This window comes from Hyla sarda, chromosome 7 (assembly GCF_029499605.1).
Source record: "Hyla sarda isolate aHylSar1 chromosome 7, aHylSar1.hap1, whole genome shotgun sequence".
NCBI lineage: Eukaryota > Metazoa > Chordata > Amphibia > Anura > Hylidae > Hyla > Hyla sarda.
Genome location: NC_079195.1, coordinates 185,219,314 through 185,239,187, shown reverse-complemented (window position 1 = coordinate 185,239,187; position 19,874 = coordinate 185,219,314). Strand labels below are relative to the sequence as shown.

Below are 19,874 nucleotides of genomic sequence, written 5' to 3'. Positions count from 1 at the left end.
TGGTCTCAGGTTACAATATTTTCCACATAAAATGGTCTTTTCTGGACCATTGTAACTTGAAACCAGACTCAACATACAATGCTACAGACAGTCCAGATCTACGAAATGTGTCAATGGCTGGAAGAGCTGACCAATCAGAATGGGCATTTAGCTGGTAAAACCCCTGTATTACTGAAGTGTATGCACTGACTGGTGTCTGGTAGCGCTCCCTACAGTACAGGGAGGTATTACATGTTCTGTACTCTTTACCTGTGCCAGGTGTTAGCTGCTCCTTTGGACACCAAGTAAAGGCAGCTCCATGTTACATTTTTAGGACACTGTGTACTGTACAGGACCCTGAAGAAGCTCCTGTCCTCTACATAGACAGTGATTACAGCTCCCAGCAGATCTTTCTTACTTTTATATGTAAGGATTTGCTTTATCTATATTAGTTATCTACTTATTTTTCTTTAATCCTCGTTTTTTCCTATTTTTGGATGACATTTTGGGGCTTCAGAACCAATCACCAGGTTTCCATGGAGTTATGGTCCCAACATGCAATGGTTTCAACATACAATTTGCAAACATACAATGGTTGTCCCAGAACCAATTAATATTGTAACTTTAGGGACCACTGTACACACTCTACAGAACTGCAGTGCAGGTCTATGGAACTACTGACAATTCCGTAGATTGTTTGCTTTAGCAGCACACTAGGTTACCATGAGTTTAAATGTGTATTGTATCATAGGTAACTTTTAAGACAATTTTCCCTTAAAGGGTTTCTGTCATTTAAAATAACTTTAGACATGTCACAAAGACATGTCAAAAGTGAAGATCAGTTGGGGTCTTATTGCTGAGCTTCAGCTATGGCTGGGTAAAGCACACGTCACTTCCCAGTTCAGGGTACAAGCCAACTTGTTAAAGGAGACGGGCTTTATTATATAATCTAGAAGTCATTTACAAATCTGTTTAACTTTCTGGCACCAGTTGATTTAAAAAAATTAAATAAAGTGTTTTCCAGTGGAGTACCCCTTTAACATTTGACATGTCTGTGCCACATGTCAAAAGTTCATTTAAAAACAGTAGTACTTAAAGCACCAATAGGAATAACAGAATCTTTGAACCATGTGGTCAGCTTCTGGCTGTTACAGTTGCATACTAAAGATGACAGCAAACAGAGCAAAGCAAAGTGAGGAACGAAACTGGGATGAGTAATTGGTAAAATATGGAATTTAGGAAGTTGTAGGGTTCCATACATATCCAAAGCTGAAGCAGGTGGAATGTATCTGTGTCAGCACACATACAGGAGAGATCGAGTCAGGTGAACATTCTTTATAAATCAGGAAAACTGAGGCACAACTAAGGGTCTATTCACACGGCAGAATATCCGCTTGTGGAATTACGGCTCAAATGAGAGCCCAATAACCTTTCTATAGGATTCCGCACTCCCATTCACACTTCTGCATTTCCGCTTGGGGAAGCAGAAATTCAGAAGTGTGAATGGGAGTGCAGAATCCCATAGAAGTGTATTGGGCTTTCATTTAAGCCGGAATTCCACCTCAAATGAAAGCCGTGTGAATAGACCCTAAGACTGGGATTCCACTTGGCAGTATTATGGAAAACTGCTACTTCAGTTTCTGAGCCAAAGCCAAACATGAATCAAGCAGGAAGTAGAAGTATAAGTCCTTCCGTCATATTTACCACTACTTTTGAATACACCTCTGGCTTTGACTCAAAAACTGCAATGTTTTTCAAAAATGTGAAATCCCAGCCTAAAAACTAAAACTGGGAAAATGCTTGCATTTCATGGAAATCATATTGTTCTGGCATTGAACTACGCAAAAGGCTAAAGGGGTTCTCCGGTGCTTACACATCTTATCCCCTATCCAAAGGATAGGGGATAAGATACCTGATCACGGGAGTCCCGCTGCTAGGGACGCCCGTGATCATGCATGCGGCACCCCGTTTGTAATCAGTCCTCGGAGCGTGTTCACTCCGGGTCTGATTACGGGCGACCACCGGGCCGGCGGCGTATGACGTCACGCGGGGGTGGAGGCGTCATACGGGGGCGGAGGCATCTTATCCCCTATCCTTTGGATAGGGGATAAGATGTGTAAGCACCGGAGAACCCCTTTAAAGGAGGTTTTCCATGACCTTTTCACTGATGACCTATCCTCAGGATAGGATAAGGGAAAACCCCCTTTACAGTAAAGCTGATGACATCACATGGGGCTCACTACTGAATTTCACGCTGTAGCTTATGAATAACATATATTTGGCAAGGTAGAGTGTGAAAAGCAGTTGCCTCAAAGGGAACCTGACATGAGATTTTACCCCTTGTAACCTTTAGGAGCAGTTGCTTAAAGGGGTACTTCACTGCCCAGCGTTCGGAACATTTAGATCCGAATGCTGTAAGCGCGCTGCAGGGGTCGGCCACGCCCCCTTGTGACTTCACACCACACCCCTCAATGCAAGTCTATAGGAGGGGACGTGGTGACAGTCACACCCACTTCCATACTTGCATTGAGGGGGTGGGGGGTGACGTCACGAGGGGGCGGGGCTGTGATGTCACTATACTCCACCACTCCGTGCAGCAGATGCGACAGGGTGCTGCAGGAGAAATCGCGGAGGTTCGCAGCAGTGGGAATCCTGCGATCAGACATCTTATCCCCTATCCTTTGGATAGGGGATAAGATGTCTAGTGGCGAAGTACCCTTTTAAGCCAAGGGGTGGAAAACAGATAGTTACATGCAACTCAGCAGTTTTCCATTCTTATTATAATTTCGTCATCATTATAAGGAGATTTATTGAGCTTCAAGCACAGAATGTGTATCATACATACATATTTAGTGAACCATAAACTCACTAACTGTTACCATAATATGATAAATGTTAATACTGGGATTAGCAAAAGGATATAGTGTTGGAGAAAAACACAAACAAAAAAAATCTGCTAAATATTTATCTTCTCAAAAAAATTAAAAGTCAGATCAGGGTGCATTCACACCACATTTTGGCAAAACTGCAGCAGGAACCGGTGGGAGAATTTAAAATTCAGCTGCTTTGTTGCTGGACTAAAGTCAGTCTGGCAACAAAAACGCATACGGTCCAAAAATGAGCCGACCAGAGTCACTTGCTGATTCCTACCGGCTCATTGAAGTGAATGGGGTACAGCATGGGTACGGCCAGGATAGAGCAGCAGCCGGTTCTTGAATTCTCCTGCCAATTTGGCTGCCGTACAGCATATAATACCATATTAAGCATATAATACATGGTGTAAATGCACCCTTAGTGAAGAGCCAGTAGCCTGGACACTGGAACAAAATCTATTCTTTGGATTAATGACACATATAATTCTGTAGAAAAGCTATGATTCTGTAGAAAAGCTATTGATTCTGTAGAAAAGCTATGTTGGGCTAGGTGATAATCTGAAGAAGGGGGACTAAACCCCCGAAACGCATTATTGTTTTATTTTTATACTCTTCAATCAACATACGCCATAGGCATTGGAATACCATCTATGGATTCAACAGCGCCTGATATAGAGGCTGATATAGAGCCCCAACTGATGACAAATGTGCATCAGCTGATTAGGATCCAGCGTCCATTTTTTTAAGTGCCAGATGGTGGAACACAACAGCATGTGTTGCCCCGTCTGGTACCTTGTGCAGCGTGTCCGACCATCATCCATCCAAATTGAGATGCCGGATAAATGTTGACTGTCCCATTCAAAAGAATGGAGCCTGTTCTTTTGTGCATTTCCCACCAGAACTGTAGAAAAAGCAGGGATATGTCACTAGATTTATGTAAAGGGGACCTTTAACAGAAAATATAGCAGTGGGTGATGCTACACTTAAATGGTCATTCTTGTTTTAACCAACTTGCCTCCATTTTATAGCCTAGGTGATTTCTAACATTTTTGTAAATCACAGAATTACATCTCTTAAATCTTTGCCACTAGGTGTCTCCCTTCCCTGCAATCTGCTGTTCACTGCCTATTGTTAGGGAAAATCTGTCTCCAGACACATAAGCATGTGGTATGTGCAGGAGAACAGGCGAGTGCCCTAAAAAGCCTGGGCTTAGGTATCTGCAATCTGTGAACCGGTCTGCCGGATGACTGACAATGATCCACACAATTCCTGAAGTTAAATAAAGGCTTCCCACTCATTACCCATGAAGTTAAAGGCAGATGTCTTGTGTGAATACCAGTGTACCTACTGCTGTATGTCCACAGTACTGTAGTAAAATCTCCCCCTCCATCCTCCCTTTAGTTCATTGCTTAGTGTAGCCCCTTTCTTGCTGTGCTGCTGTTTTTTTTCCATTTCTGATCACATAACACCTTGTAAGTAGAGTGCATCAGTATCCTCTTTCTCCCCACATGCTATCTATAGTAGTGTACTGTGTGATTTACTCCCAGCACAAAGTCAGCCTGTTCTGTTCACTTTTACCTCCATTATGTCAATCGCATAAAAGAGAGAAGTAAGTGCTGTGATTGGCCAGAAAAGTAAGGAAAGAAGTAACTGTGTGTAACTGTCAAATGGCCTAGCTCTAAAACAGAGAGATCGAGAAAGAGTGGTTCACCATGGAAGTGAGTCTTAGGGGCTTAATAACAGCAGTGAGAGAGCTAAAATAACCTTGTCATCACTCTGAAGGGGGCTAGTCTACCAAAACCATGCAGGTTTTTTAAAATCTTGGGAAACAACCGATATGCTTTAACATCTGACACCGAAAAGTTTATTGTAGGCTTACTCCTAAAACTAAGGAAATTCATATAGCCTTCTTAGCCCATTTTATTTTATTAATCCGGTGACAGGGAATAGGATACTTGAATTGTCGCTGCTTCAAAAGACTTCAAGCTCTATCCTATGATTGAAGCCACTGTGGCCCGCTCAAAATTGGACATTTAGAGGAAAAAGAATCATATGTCTTTACAGGTCTGATCCATAGGTAAATCATCTTCCACAGTCTGAATATTAAACAAAGATTCTTCCTTAATGGAATTCTCTGCTGGTAAACTAAAGTTAATTTCTGGATAATACATTTCACTATCTGAATATGAAAATGATCCTGGCCCTGTGTGAGTCATTTGATGTTTAACAAGAGACGATTTCTGGGTAAAACATTTCCCACATTCTGAACATGAAAAGGGCTTTAACCCTGTGTGAATTTTCAGATGTTCAGCAAGAGAAGATTTCTGAGTAAAACATTTCCCACATTCTGAACATGAATATGGTTTCTCCCCTGTGTGAACTCTGTGATGTACAACAAGATCTGATTTCTGGGCAAAACATTTCCCACAGTCCAAACAAGGATATGGTCTCTCCCCTGTGTGCGTTTTCTGATGGTCAGCAAGAACTGATTTTCGGGTAAAACATTTCCCACACTCTGCACATGAAAATGGCTTCTCCCCTGTGTGACATTTCTGATGTCCAACAAGAGATGACTTCTGGGTAAAGCATTTCCCACATACCAAACATACAAATGGTCTCTCCCCTGTGTGAGTCCTTTGATGTTTAATAAGATCTGATTTCTGGGTGAAACATTTCCCACATTCCATACATGGATTTTCTCCCGTGTGAAGTCGCTGATGTTGAACAAGACCTGATTTACGAGTGAAACATTTTCCACAATCAAAACATGAAAAAGGCTTCTCCCCTGTGTGAGTTTTCTGATGGTCAACAAGATTTGATTTCTGAGTGAAACACTTTCCACACTCCGCACAAGTATATGGTCTCTCTCCTGTATGTGTTTTCTGGTGTTCAAAAAGAACAGATTTCCAAGTGAAACACTTTCCACATTCTGAACATGAAAACGGCTTCTCTCCTGAGTGACCTCTCTGATGTTCAACAAGAATTGATTTCTGTGTAAAAGATTTTCCACATTCAGAACATGAGAATGGCCTTTCGTCTGTATGAATTCTCTGATGTTTAATAAGACCTGATTTCTGGGTAAAACCCTTCTCACATTGTGAACATGAATATGGTCTCTTATCTAAGTGAATTAACCGATGTTTAATTAGACTTGACTTACTTTTAAAAAATTTCCCACATTGAGAACATGGGAATAATTTGTCCCCTTTTTGACTTGCACTTTGTTTAGCAGTGTTTGATTGATTTGATGAAGTTCCTTCAGAGCTGCAAGGATCAGACAGATTTTTAGTGTGAAGGGCTAAAGGTTTATTTGGGTTGACTAAGCGTTCTTCTGAAGGGTCCTGTGTGATATTTTTACCATCAACTTTACAATCTGGTGAAAAAACTGTACGTCCTTCTGAGTTTTTAATCAATTCATCAGCTGGAAATAAAAGCAAATTTTATTAGTCTCGCTTTTTATACAACAGTACAATGTATTTTTAATAATCATAATATGAAAAATTCTGTACATCATGTATGTATTTGAATACCATTAGTAACCCATCAAGTTAAGATGAAGTGGCAGATTTCTTTTGCAAATGTGCCACAATTCTGACTTTATTAGTTTAAAGGGAATGTGTTATCAAAATATGTCCCACAGTTTAAATCAAGTTTTTATGTTAATAGTATTTTTAAAAAATTTTCTGGTGATATTTTTTTTATTTCTATTTGCATTATACTATCTATAATTTAAAGGGTACCTTTCAGCAAAAAAACTTTTGATATATTACAGATTAATGTATGCAGAATAACTTTCCAATAGCATGTTATTAAATTTTCCACTTTGAAAAAATGACCACTAGGGGTTTCCCTACCAGTCCTGGTCGCAACCCCCTTTTTTTTTTATATTTTTTTTTATTTTTTAGAGATTTCAGACTCATGCTGGAGTCCTAAATCTCAGAATGCAGCCGGGACACAGACAAGCTCAGCACTGCTCCCTGCCAGGAGCAAATCTCCCCCTTAGTGTTTATGTTGGTGTACCAGAAGGATCTGGCTCCCAATGTTGGTGTACCAGAAGGATCTGGCTCCCAATATTATTTTGCTAATGATACCCAAATTTACCTCTCAGTTGTTAAATATGACTTAATTTAGTGTAAGTCTGATAGTCTTAGTGCTGAGACCCCCACCAATTGTTGGATATAGCCGGGAAAAGCACTTCTTTCCCTGACGCTCAATCCAACTCAATGCAGTTGAGGTCCTTAGACCTATAAAGGAGCCAGTTTCCTGCAATAGGACAGACTAAGTGCTGAGCCAGGGAGTGAAGCGCACAGCCACATGCTTCTATCGGCTATTGGTAGGGTTCTCTGCACTGAGATCCTGACTGGTCAAAACTTTTAAATATGTCCGCTTGTAACCCCTTAAAGGGGTACTCCACTGCCCCAGTGTTCAGAACATTTAGTTCCGAACGCTGGGTGCGGAGTCTGGACTTCATGGTCATGCCCCCTCGTGACATCACGCCTCGCCCCAATCAATGCAAGTCTATGGCAGGGGGTGTGATGGATGGCACGCCCCCTCCCATAAACTTGCATTGATGGGGTGGGGCGTGGTGTCACAAGGTGCGTGGCCATTATTTCCCCAACCCCGCTGTTAGTCATTCTCCTTGGAAAAGCCACATCGAGTGGCGAAACATGTCGGGGTGTGACAGTTTATTTTTTGATTAGCATCCCATTGGCATCATAGTATGGTGATCACATTGTGGGTCATTCATTAATATAGAGGCTGGCTAGGACACAATATACCACCTGCTGTGCACAGCAGTGTGGTGGCGAATTATTATAGCATACAGACCTAATGCATAATAATAACTAGTCCAGTATGACAACACACTCGAATCAGTGATCAGAATCCATATAGTAATTATAGGTCTAGTAACATTAGTAATGCATAGTCTGACATTACCCAGTAGTGACACTGGCTCAATCAGTACATATTGGATGCAAATATAGGGGTTGTCATTTTAATTGTGTGTTTCTCACCTTTCTTTATTATATATGATTTAATAAAAGTTATGTTTTTTTTGACACATAAATATATATAGGCATTTTTTTTTTAACCCCTTTGGTTTATATTGTTGATTGGATTTGATACCTTTACATGTGTCAATAGGCCATTTGTAATAGTTTGACCCTGCAGCCAGCACCAAGCATTCAGAACTAAATGTTCTGAGCACTAGGGGCAGTGGAGTACCCCTTTAACTAGGACTTATAATAACAATGTTAACTTTTGGTTCAGTCACTGAAGAAGGTGCCTATGCAACTCTTCATTTTTTTTAGTAGTTTTTACTTACGTGGGGTAATTTCTACAGGTATTTCTTCCTCTTTACACCGCACATCATCCATCCCATATGTCTCATCATCATCATCATCCATCACTTCAACTTTAATATCAATAAGATCTTCAGCCTAATTTAACATTAGATAAAAATAAAAAAAACTAAATTAGTCAAACAACTGCAAAATAGCAAATGTTCTAAAAAGATTAAAGGGATATTCCAGGAATCAAAAAACAGGCCCATTTTCTTTCAAAGACAGAGCCCTCGTGGTCTTCTCCACTTTGGGTGTGATATTACAACTTGGCTCCATTTACTTCTGTGGAACAGAGCTGCAGAACCTCACCCAAGCTGAAGTCGGAGAAGGACTGAAGATACCGCGTGAAGTCTTTTATGAAAATGGAGTTATGTAATACCTTATACGAACTTTCTGATTATGTGTTATAATGGAATATTTTATATGTAGGTGTAAAATATATGACCTTCAGTCGTTCACCTCTTTTATATGTTTTGTATAACGGAAAATAATAAAGAATAAAAAAAGAAAAAAAAGATTAATAATCATGTGCCTCTTTAAAGACGCAGTTTTAGCTTAAAGTAAGTGTTACAATATAAAATTACCTATTGTTTAAAGGGGTACTTTTTGCAAATCAATTGGTTCCAGAAAGTGAAAAAGATTTGTAAATTACTTCAATGAAAACTCTTAATCCTCTGCTGACACCCATGCCAGGAACTGTCCAGAGTAGGAGCAAATCCCCATAGCAAACCTCTCCTGCTGTGGACAGTTCCTGACAGTTTAAAATCATCGCTACTTGTAGGGTATTTCTCCTGGGGTGTTGCTGCAGAAGAAAGGAACACTTTCTGCCAAATTCGACTACCGATTACAGCTGGAGGACTTTGCAGTCGGAAAACCTGTGCATAGCTAATTTTTAGGGGGCCATTTTAACAAAATAGGGCTAAACTAGCCTAAACTTAAAAACACCTTTAACCCCTTAAGGACCCATGACGTACCGGTACGTCATGAGACCGCTCCCGATCTATAATGTGGGGCCACGGCGTGGCCCTACGTCATAGCGGGTCGGGCTCGGACTCTAACAACGGCCGGGACCCGTGGCTAATAGCGCGCGCCACTGATCATGGTGCCGTGCGCTATTAACCCTTTAGACACGAAGTTCAAAGTTGAACGCTGCGTCTAAAGTGAAAGTAAACTAATGCCGGTTAGCTCAGGGAGCTGTTCGGGATTGCCGCGATGAAATCGCGGCATCCCGAACAGCCTACAGTACAGCTGGAGGGTCCCCTACCTTCGGAGGTTCCCTACCTTCCTCCATGCTGTCCGATCGCCGAATGACTGCTCAGTGCCTGAGATCCAGGCATGAGCAGTCAAGCGGCAGAATCATTGATCAATGGTTTCCTATGAGAAACCATTGAACAATGTAAAAGATCAGTGTGTGCAGTGTTATAGCCCCCTATGGGAGCTATAACACTGCAAAAAAAAGTGAATAAAGATCATTTAACCCCTTCCCTAATAAAAGTTTGAATCACCCCCCTTTTCCCATTAAAAAAAACTAAACTGTGTAAATAAAAATAAACATATGTGGTATCGAAGTCCAAAATAGTGCATTTTTGTTCACTTTTTATACCATGAAAAGTCTGATCAATGCAAAAATGGTACCGCTAAAAATTCAGATCATGACGCAAAACATGAGCCCTCATACCGCCCCATACGCGGAAAAATTAAAAAGTTATAGGGGTCAGAAAATGACAATTTTAAATGTATAAATTTTCCTGCATGTAGTTATGATTTTTTCCAGAAGTACGATGAAATCAAATCTATGTAATTAGGGTACCATTTTAATCGTATCGACCTACAGAATAAAGAAAAGGTGTCATGTTTACCGAAAAATGTACTGTGTAGAAACGGGAGCGCCCAAAAGTTACAAAATGGTGTTTTTTTTTTCTATTTTGTGTCACAATGTTTTTGTTTCCTGTTTCGCCGTACATTTTTGGGTAAATTGACTGACGTCATTACAAAATAGAATTGGTGGCGCAAAAAATAAGCCATCATATGGATTTTTAGGTACAAAATTGAAAGAGTTATGTTTTTTTAAAGGTAAGGAGGAAAAAACAAAAATGCAAAAACGGACAAACCACGGGTCCTTAAGGGGTTAATGCACAAGTAGTAAGGAAGTCTCTTCTACAGAACAATTGTGAAAACTCATCTCCATCTACCTGTTGATTCTCTGGACAATCCTGGGAATGCAGTGGACTGGAACATCTCTCGGGTGTATTTCCATCACTGGATCCATCTGTAGAGAAACACAATGACTGAACGCATGTGATAAAATGATATATGTATTACAAGACCTTCAAAGCTGTTCCCCTTCACAATTAATATGTCTCCTCTTACCCAGTAATGCAAGAGGTTGCTGGTTCTCAGTTGGGTCATCTCTGTACAGATCACTATGTCCTTCTACATACTTCCACTTCTTTGAGGGGAAATAATCTGTAGCATCCTAGCACACAATGATACAGTCATCATCCAGACATCCTTCTTGGTGTTATTGTATAATGTCCCAGCATTCCCAGCAGTGCTCACCTCTCCATTCAGCAGCTCAATGATCTTGTTAGTGAGTTCTAGGATCTTCTGCTTATGTTTTCTTTCAGTGATCAGTGATACAGGTGGAGGCTCTGGGTTGGAGCTCTGGGTCTTGCTCCATCCCTTTGATGCACGGGGGCGGTTGCTGGAAGAGACACTCTCACCTGATGTTTTCTTCACCACTATGCATTCCTGTGTATGGTAAGAGGAAATATTACCATAAAGCAGGGCCAGAAAAAAACTTTTGCTAAAGGGGTACTCTACCCCTAGACATTTTATCCCCTATCCACTGGGGACCCCTGCGACCTCGGCTACAGCACCCCAGACATCCGGTGCACGAAACTTCACTCCGTGCCGGATGACTGGCGATGTGGGGCGGAGGCTCGTGACGTCCCGGTCATGTCCCGCTCATGACATTACGGCCATGCCCCCTCAATGCAAGTCTCCTACACTTGCATTGAGGGGGAACGGCCCTGACGTCACGAGCCTCCAGCGCTGCACCCGACGCTCTAAACGAACGCTGGGTGCCGCAAGTAGATTGCGGGGGTCCCCAGCGGCAGGACCCTTATGATCAGACATCTTATCCCCTATCCCTTTGGATAGGGGATAAGATGTCTAGGGGTGGAGTACCCCTTTAAGTCCATGTCACACATCCCTGGCATCTGCCATCAATTTCTTCTCAACCAGGTTTTGTAACCCGGCCGACCCTCAAATGTCAGTATTGACTCATAACTTTTAAAGCCGATTCCTCGACTAATCTACACATACATCACAATTCTGCAAAATAATCTCACCCTATGTATTAGAGGTGTCAGAAAAAATCAATTCTGTCAAATATCGTGCTATTTCATTAGACAATATTAGTATTGATTCAAAATATGTTCGAATCGATCTTTTCAAGGATGTGGAATTCCTATCTCCCGACGCCCGGGGACATACAGCTGATTTCAGTAGCCAGGGGCCAACTGGTGCCAGAAAGTTAAACAGATTTGTAAATTACTTCTATTAAAAAATCTAAATCCTTCCAGTACTTATTAGCTGCTTAATACTACAGAGGAAATCCTTTTCTTTTTTGAACACAGTGCTCCCTGCTGACATCATGACCACAGTGCTCTCTGCTGACATCTCTGTCCATTTTAGGAACTGTCCAGAGCAGCATATGTTTTCTATGGGGATTTTCTCCTACTCTGGACAGTTCTTAAAATGGACAGCAGAGGTCAGCAGAGAGAACTGTGGTCATGATGTCAGCAGAGGGCTCTGTGTTCTAAAAAGAAAATAATTTCCTCTGTAGTATTCAGCAATTAATAAGTACTGGAAGGATTAAGATTTTTTAATAGAAGTAATTTACAAATCTTTCTGGCACCAGTTGATTAAAAAAAAAAAGTTTTTCACCGGAGTACCCCTTTCATATTAAAAGTTCTAATCGCCCCCTATTCCCATATAAAAACATGTAAACATAATAAAAATAAACATATTTGGTATCACTGCATGCGTCATTTTATGACTTATTAAAATATCACAATATGTATCCCGTACGGTAAATGACGTTAAAAAAAACAAAAACACAGAATTGAAATTTTTATAATATCCCAGAAAAAAAAGTTAGAAGAGATGAAAAAGTCAGAACAATAACAAAATGGTACCGATACAAAAAACAGATTATGGCGCAAAAAATTAGCCCTCATACAGCCTGGTATGCAAAAAAAATTGCAATATATCGTCTTTGAGACAGAATCGGGATATATTGTATTGAGATACTTGTATCATGATACATATCGTATCGCCAGATTTATCAAGATCTTATAGATTGGCAAGAAAGTTTCTGGTGTCTTACAACTGCACTGTCCACAGGACCTTCTGATGCCTCAGCTAGGCTTCCCACCAGCAAGAAACCCCTGAGAAAAGTACAAACAACCACATAACTGGTGGCACCATTTAATTCCAAGAATCCATTACCTCTCCAGTTAGTAGGCAAACAATCTCCAAGGTGAGGTTTAATATTGTCTCACTCATCTTTTTTCTACTCTTGTCCATCCTCAGTAGGTCATTCAGGACGAGGAGCAATGTCCACTGGAATATACTAGGAGGAGACGTCTGCACGTAAGATCATAGACTGTAGAAACACAAACAACAAAAGAGCATTGGTGATATATTTAAGTATAGCTTTTCAGTAACTGTAGAATGTTCCAAAGGAAATATTGAAAACTGTTACAAACTGCAAATAAACTAAATGTAGCTTAGCATTGTCTAATAAATAAGTGTCCCAGATATTTAACCCTTTCCTCCTTTGTTCAGAACTCCACAAAAGAAAGGAGGTGGCCGCACACAGCTGGGTTACAGAAATAAACCTATAAACTACAATACTTTTAAATTAGAGGGGCAGAGGTTTAAAAGTAATATCAAGAAGTATTTCTTTACTGAGAGAGTAGTGGATACATGCAATAGCCTGTCTGAAGAAGTGGTAGCTGCAAATACAATGATATGAAGGCTATCCTTCATATAAGATAGGAACAGGGACTATTGATGGTAATCAGAATATTGGGCAGACAAATGGTTCGTATGTTTTTAAGAGAAAGGCATGCAGTTGTGGCCCCCTTCTAATCTCATTTGTCAGGAGGGACAATTTTATGAGATATTTATAACATATCCAACACATATAATTTGGGTGTTTAATAGTTGACGAAAAAGCTCATGCTGCATCCCTCAACCCTAAATTGCTTTCAGACTATTTAACAGATTTTTTTTTTGCTTTGATATCCTCAGTGGGCAGTAGAAAAAATCTGCAACAACTTTTTTTTTTTTTTTTTAAATCAACTGGTGCCAGAAAGTTAAACAGATTTGTAAATTAATATATATTAATTCTTGTTTCAGCAAATTTCTTTTAGTAATCACATTTTCACAACCGTGTTGCCCAGGGAGAAGACATAGATGGTAACAAGCAGGGGGGGCACCACTGAGAGGCGACAACCCTGTTTCGCACTAAATAAGTGCCTCAAGATTTGTAAATTACTTCTATTAAAAACGTAATCCTTCCAGTACTTATTAGCTGCTTTATGATCCACATGAAGTTCTTTTCTTTTTAATTTATTTTCTGTCTGACCACAGTGCTCTCTGCTGACACCTCTGTCCGTGTCAGGAACTGTCCAGAACAGCATAGGTTTGCTATGGGGATTTTCTCCTGCTCTGGACAGTTCATGATACGGGCATCAGGTGTCAGCAGAGAGCACTGTGGACAAGATTAAAAAAAATTTCAAAAAGAAAATAATTTCCTCTGTAGCAGAGTTTTGATTAGGTCTGCTCCTGTCTTCTTACATTTTAATCTATCGTACTTGGTTGCCTTTAAATTATTATAATTCTCAAAAAGGACTCGCTTCTCAGTTTGATTTGTAAATATAGGGTAGGATCACACAAGGTATATGCAGCTTATTTGACGCTGCGAGAAATCTGTCGGACAGCGAGAAATACGCAGTGTATACACTAGTAGCAGACACCCAGGACTTTTCCCATCACAGCCCTGTGTATGCAGTGAGGTTCACAGGCAGGCACAGAGCACCGACTTAACACACAGCCTATCTCCAAACCTCATTGGACACACAGGGCTGTGCAGGGAAAGCACTGTGTCTGCTCTAGGGATCAACCGATTATCGTTTTGGCCGATATTATCGATTCACGATTTTGGACGTTATCGGTATCGGCAATTACCTTTCCGATAATGCCCTGCCCCCCCCCCCCCCCGGCCAGAGACCACCGCCGCCCGCTGCCCCATTGCCTCCCGCATCCCCGGGGTCCACGCTACTTCTGGCTCCGGGCGGCGGCGGTCTCTGGCCAGAGGATAGGCGGGGGGGGGGGCAGCGGCGATGGTGGTAGGACTCAGGAGGACCCTAGGACAGGCAGGGGGAGATAAGCGGGTGGCGGCGGTGGTCTCTGGCCCCGCAAAAGCCGCTGCAAAATAGCCGATAACTTATACCGGAATATCGGTATAAGTTATCGGCTATCGGCCCGAAAGTTCACAGATTATCGGTATCGGCCCTAAAAAATCTATATCGCTCAATCCCTAGTCTGCTCCTAGTGCATATGCCAGTCTTTCCCAACCAGTGTGCCCCCAGCTGTCTTCGGCTGTCCGGGCATGCTGGGAGTTGTAGTTTTGCAACAGCTGGAGGCACACTGGTTGGGAAACACTGGCATATGCATTGTATTTTCTGCTGCCCATCAGATTTCTCGCAGCATCAAATACACTGCGTATGCCCTGTGTGTGACCTTACCCTTATAAGTATTGGTGTGGTTTTGATGAGTATAACTTTTAGACATGTTTAAGTTTATTTCTGTTGCAAAATTTGGCTAAAAAAAAACTGACATTTAGTTGGTCTTAACAAACTGATCACCTTGTCATGTTTTGGCAAAGAGATACATGTTACAATGCCCAAACTAATATGCTAGTGTGCATCAAAATAACAGCTCAAACACAACTACAAACAGTTACATAGTTCATAAGGTTGAAGAAAAGACAAGAGTCCATCAAGTTCACGCATTATTGCATTTTTAAGTCAGGGAAGAAATGCAGTTGAATTATACACTCACTAGCCACTTTATTAGGTACACTTTTATAGAACAGGCTTTAACCTCCATTCTTGGTGTCATACTTTCTACAAGGTGCTGGAAACATTCCTCGGTGATTTTGGTCCATATGGACACGATGACATCACACAGTTTCTGTAGATTCGGCTGCACATCCATGATGTTCCACTACATCCTAGTGGTGATTTATTGGATTGGGATCTGGTGACTGCGGAGGCCATTGGAGTCCATTGTCGTGTATGAGATTATGTCATGTCACATGGTGCATTATCCTGCTGGAAGTAGCCACTGTAGTCATAAAGGGACGGACATGGTCTGCAACAGTAAACAATGCTGAATTGGTACTAAGGAGCCAAAGTGTGCCAAGAAAATGTATGTAATGCACTATTACAGTACCACCACTTTTATCAACTGGTGCCAGAAAGTTAAACAGATTTGTAAATTACTTCTATTAAAAAAATCTTAATCCTTCCAGTACTTATCAGCCGCTGAATACTACAGAGGAAATTTTCTTCTTTTTGGAACACAAAGAAACACAACACAACTCTGCTGACTTCACGAGCACAGTGCTCTCTGCTGACATCTCTGTCCATTTTAGGAACTGTCCAGAGCAGCATATGTTTGCTATGGGGATTTTCTCCTACTCTGGACAGTTCTTAAAATGGACAGAGATGTCAGCAGAGAGCACTGTGCTCGTGATGTCAGCTCTCTGTGTTCCAAAAAAGAAAATAATCTCCTCTATGGTATTCAGCAGCTAATAAGTACTGGAAGGATTAAGATTTTTTTTTAATAGAAGCAATTTACAAATCTGTTTAACTTTCTGGCACCAGTTGATTTAAAAAAAAAAAAAAGTTTTCCATCGGAGTACCCCTTTAACAATTGATACAAGACAGAATGAATCCCTGCTTCTATGTTGTTTACACCTAATTCTGACCCTGCCAACTAAATGTAGCAGCTGGAATCGAGACTTATCAGACAAGGCAATGTTCTTCCATCCTACTATAGTCCAATTTTGGTGTATGAGTGAATTGTAGCCTGTTTCCCGTTCGTAGCTGACAGGAGTGGCACCTGGTGTGGTCTCCTGCTGCTGTAACCCATCTGCTTCAAGGTCGGACAGGTTATGTGTCCAGAGATAGTATTCTGCATACTTTAGCAGTTATTTGAGTTACTTTTGCCTTTCTATCATCATGAACCAGTCTGCCCACTTCCCTACGACCTCTCATTTCTGTCCACACAACTTTCGCTTTCTAGATTTTTTCTCTTTTACAGACCATCCTATGTCAAACTTAGAGCCGGCATGCAATTGGATCAAAGATGGGAAGGCATGAAATAAAAAAAAATTCTAATTTGGGAACAAAAAAAAGTTTACGATTTTCCAAACTCATGCTTTTGTTTTCTTCACCCTTAAAAAAAAGTATGGAGTATGTTCTTTTATAATGATAAATAATCTGTTTATAAAATGGCATTTAAACATCTGATAATCTCTGTGAGTTCTCAAGCGAATCCTGGAATAAAAGTCACATGCCCAGAGCAATATGTGTTTCTGTCACTAGGGGCACTCGAGGGTAAACAGTTTTAGTTTACTTTGGTTGTGGCTGGGCTTAAAGGGGTACTCCGGTGGAAAACCTTTTTTATTTATTTATTTTTAAATCAACTGGTGCCAGAAAGTTAAACAGATTTCTAAATTACTTCTATTAAAAAAAACTTAATACTTCCAGTACTTATTAGCTGCTGTATACTACAGAGGAAATTATTTTCTTTTTGGAACATAGAGCTCTCTGCTGACCACATTGCTCTCTGCTGACATCCCTGTCCATTTTAGGAACTGTCCAGACAGCATATGTTTGCTATAGGGATTTTCTCTTACTCTGGATAGTTCTTAAAATGGACAGATATGGCAGCAGAGAGCAGTGTGGTCATGATGTCAGCAGAGAGCACTGTGTTCCAAAAAGAAAAGAATTTCCTCTGTAATATTAAGCAGCTAATAAGTACTGGAAGGATTAAGATTTTTTAATAGCAGTAATTTACAAATCTGTTTAACTTTCTGGCACCAGTACCCCTTTAATCTTGTTGGTTGATCGGTCCCTATTGACATTTATCTCATTTCTATTACTGTTCCCCCCCCCCACCCATGACAGATAATGTTTTCTGAGCCTGGCTGGCTAGTTGCTTGTTTTTTATTTTCCTCCTCTCAGCAAAATGTGACACCATTTTTTTTTTTTACATTTTGTAAAACTACTCCACTCATTTTTTTATTTACTTTTTCTTCCGGAAAAAAAATGAAATTTTCAACAAAAATGCATTTTTTTTTTTTTTTTTTTTCCATGGCTTCAAAATTTCCAAAAATTTTACATCTCTAGATTGGACGATTAGCTATTTGTGTTAACAAACAAATAAACTGGTGTAAGTAATAAAGTGGCAAGTAAGTGTACATTTTATTGTTAGATTTTAATAGTTAGGACTGCGACATTTAAAGGGTTAAACGACCGGTGAGGTTCTTACTGGCATACTTTTCACAAGTAAAAATATTTCACCTGTAAAAATAAAAATAAAAAAAATAAATAAAAATGCAATGACAAGAACTGTGAATGGCGTAAATTATAAAAATATATACCAAAGTCCAAATTTGCTGATCTTTGGTCACATCCCCCCCAAAAATTGATCAGCCACATATACAGAAAAATAAAAAGGTTATTCACACTTCGGAATTTGTGAACGGAAAATCCGCTTGAAAGTTTCCGCCTGAAGAATGGCGTTGCTCATTCTTCAGGCGGAAATACTCGCGGAACACATTGCAGTCTATTTTAGACTTCAGTGTCCGCATGGTCCTAGCGCCGACTGGAATCTCCGGGCATAAATTTTCTGCTCCTAGCGGCAGGACCCCTGTGCTCTATAACTTATCCCCTATAACCTTTGAATAGGAGATACGTTTTTAAATCATATTAACTAGAGATGAGCGAACTTACAGTAAATTCGATTCGTCACGAACTTCTCGGCTCGGCAGTTGATGACTTTTCCTGCATAAATTAGTTCAGCTTTCCGGTGCTCCGATGGGCTGGAAAAGGTGGATACAGTCCTAGGAGACTCTTTCCTAGGATTGTATCCACTTTTTCCAGCCCACCGGAGCACCTGAAGGCTGAACTAATTTACGCAGGAAAAGTCATCAACTGCCGAGCCGAGAAGTTCGTGACGAATCGAATTTACTGTAAGTTCGCTCATCTCTAATATTGACCCACAGAATAAAAAGAACATGTCGGTTTGACCATATAGTGCGCTGCCTAGCTAAACCCCCTAAAATTTGCAGTTTTCTTTTCAATCCCCCACCCCCCCCCCCACCCCAAAAAAAATTAAAAAAAATTCTTATTTGTTTTCCCATACACTTTACAGTAAAATAAAAAAGGTGTCATCACAAAGTTCAACTGGTTGCGCAAAAAATATGGCTCTTAGAAGCGAGGAGGAAAAAAAACGTAAACGCAAAAATAAAAACGGGCTGTGCCCTTAAGGGGTTAAACATGCTGCCCTAAGGCCAGTGCCCTGTTGGCTTATTTGTACATACATCACTGGCATTGATGTAATGCTTTCCAACCAGTGTGCCTCCAGCTGTTGCAAAACTACAACTCCCAGCATGCCCGGACAGCCTTCGGCTGTCCGGGCATGCTGGGAGTTGTAGTTTTGCAACAGCTGCAGGCACAGAGGTTGGGAAACACTAGTAGAGATGCTGTCCATCGCTCATATTAGCGCTGACATATTCTTATATGCAGGTAGACAGTAGAGATGTCCTATGTCTGGGGATACAATGCAGATGCCGCATACATTGAGAGCCAGATGGCTGCGCCCTGTATATAGGGGATAGTGACGTATTATACACATATACAAATAATAATAACCCTGAGACACATGTAAGCGCCGCAGGGATGCAGACGCTGTAGCAGCAGGAGGTGTCCGGGGAAAATCCTCTCAGAGGACATTATACACTGCAGGAAGAGGCGGGATGTTCTGGAGGATTTATACAGAGGAGACACGCACACAGGTGACACATACACTGAGCACTCACTGAGCCGCCGCCGACTCACCCCGGAAGGATGTTCTCTTTTTTTTATTTTATTTTTTTCCCCAACGCCACTCCCGGGAATTCCCCGGGACTTCCGGTCTGGACGGCCCACGTGACTAGTCCTGTGTGGCCGCGCTCTGGTCCTCTCCCTGTGGCGTCCCGCGAGCGCGCGCCCGCGCCATTCTGTTGTAGCGCGTCGCCGGCTAAAGGGGGCGGCCATTTTGCCTTGGTCTAGTTTCATATTTTACATAGGGGGGGGGGGGGTTAATAAATGGAGATGTATGAGGTGAAAGGCTTTTTATTCTTACTAATAACTGTGTTGTGAGGCGTCTATCACAGTCTGCTGCCTTTATGGTTGTCATTTAGACTAAGGCTTCTTTCACACTACAAAATGACTCCGTTTTAAAGATCCGTTCGAAGTTCCGTCTGAAAATCGGCTGTAAAATCCTATACGGCCGTTAGATACTCCCATTATAGTCTATGGGATTTTTA

General features: G+C 41.1%; 1 protein-coding gene across 7 annotated transcripts; it reads right to left on the bottom strand.

Annotated features, from left to right (window-relative positions):
• Positions 1 to 4,327: 4,327 nt before the first annotated feature.
• Positions 4,328 to 19,536, bottom strand: LOC130282878 (gastrula zinc finger protein XlCGF26.1-like). Of its 7 annotated transcripts, none has more exons than XM_056531775.1 (8): positions 19,405 to 19,499; positions 15,335 to 15,646; positions 12,713 to 12,869; positions 10,757 to 10,948; positions 10,568 to 10,673; positions 10,390 to 10,466; positions 8,179 to 8,293; positions 4,328 to 6,273 (listed from the first exon to the last, which is right to left on the bottom strand). In XM_056531775.1, the coding sequence occupies exons 3-8, from the start codon at positions 12,788 to 12,790 to the stop codon at positions 4,901 to 4,903; spliced, it is 1,941 nt and encodes a 646-aa protein (XP_056387750.1). In that variant the 5' UTR covers positions 12,791 to 12,869; positions 15,335 to 15,646; positions 19,405 to 19,499; the 3' UTR covers positions 4,328 to 4,900. The 7 variants fall into 7 exon arrangements, with proteins under 7 accessions (XP_056387750.1, XP_056387752.1, XP_056387753.1 ...); XM_056531777.1 differs by having other exon boundaries at positions 15,377 to 15,646; XM_056531778.1 differs by having other exon boundaries at positions 15,397 to 15,646.
• Between the last annotated feature and the right edge of the window lie 338 nt (positions 19,537 to 19,874).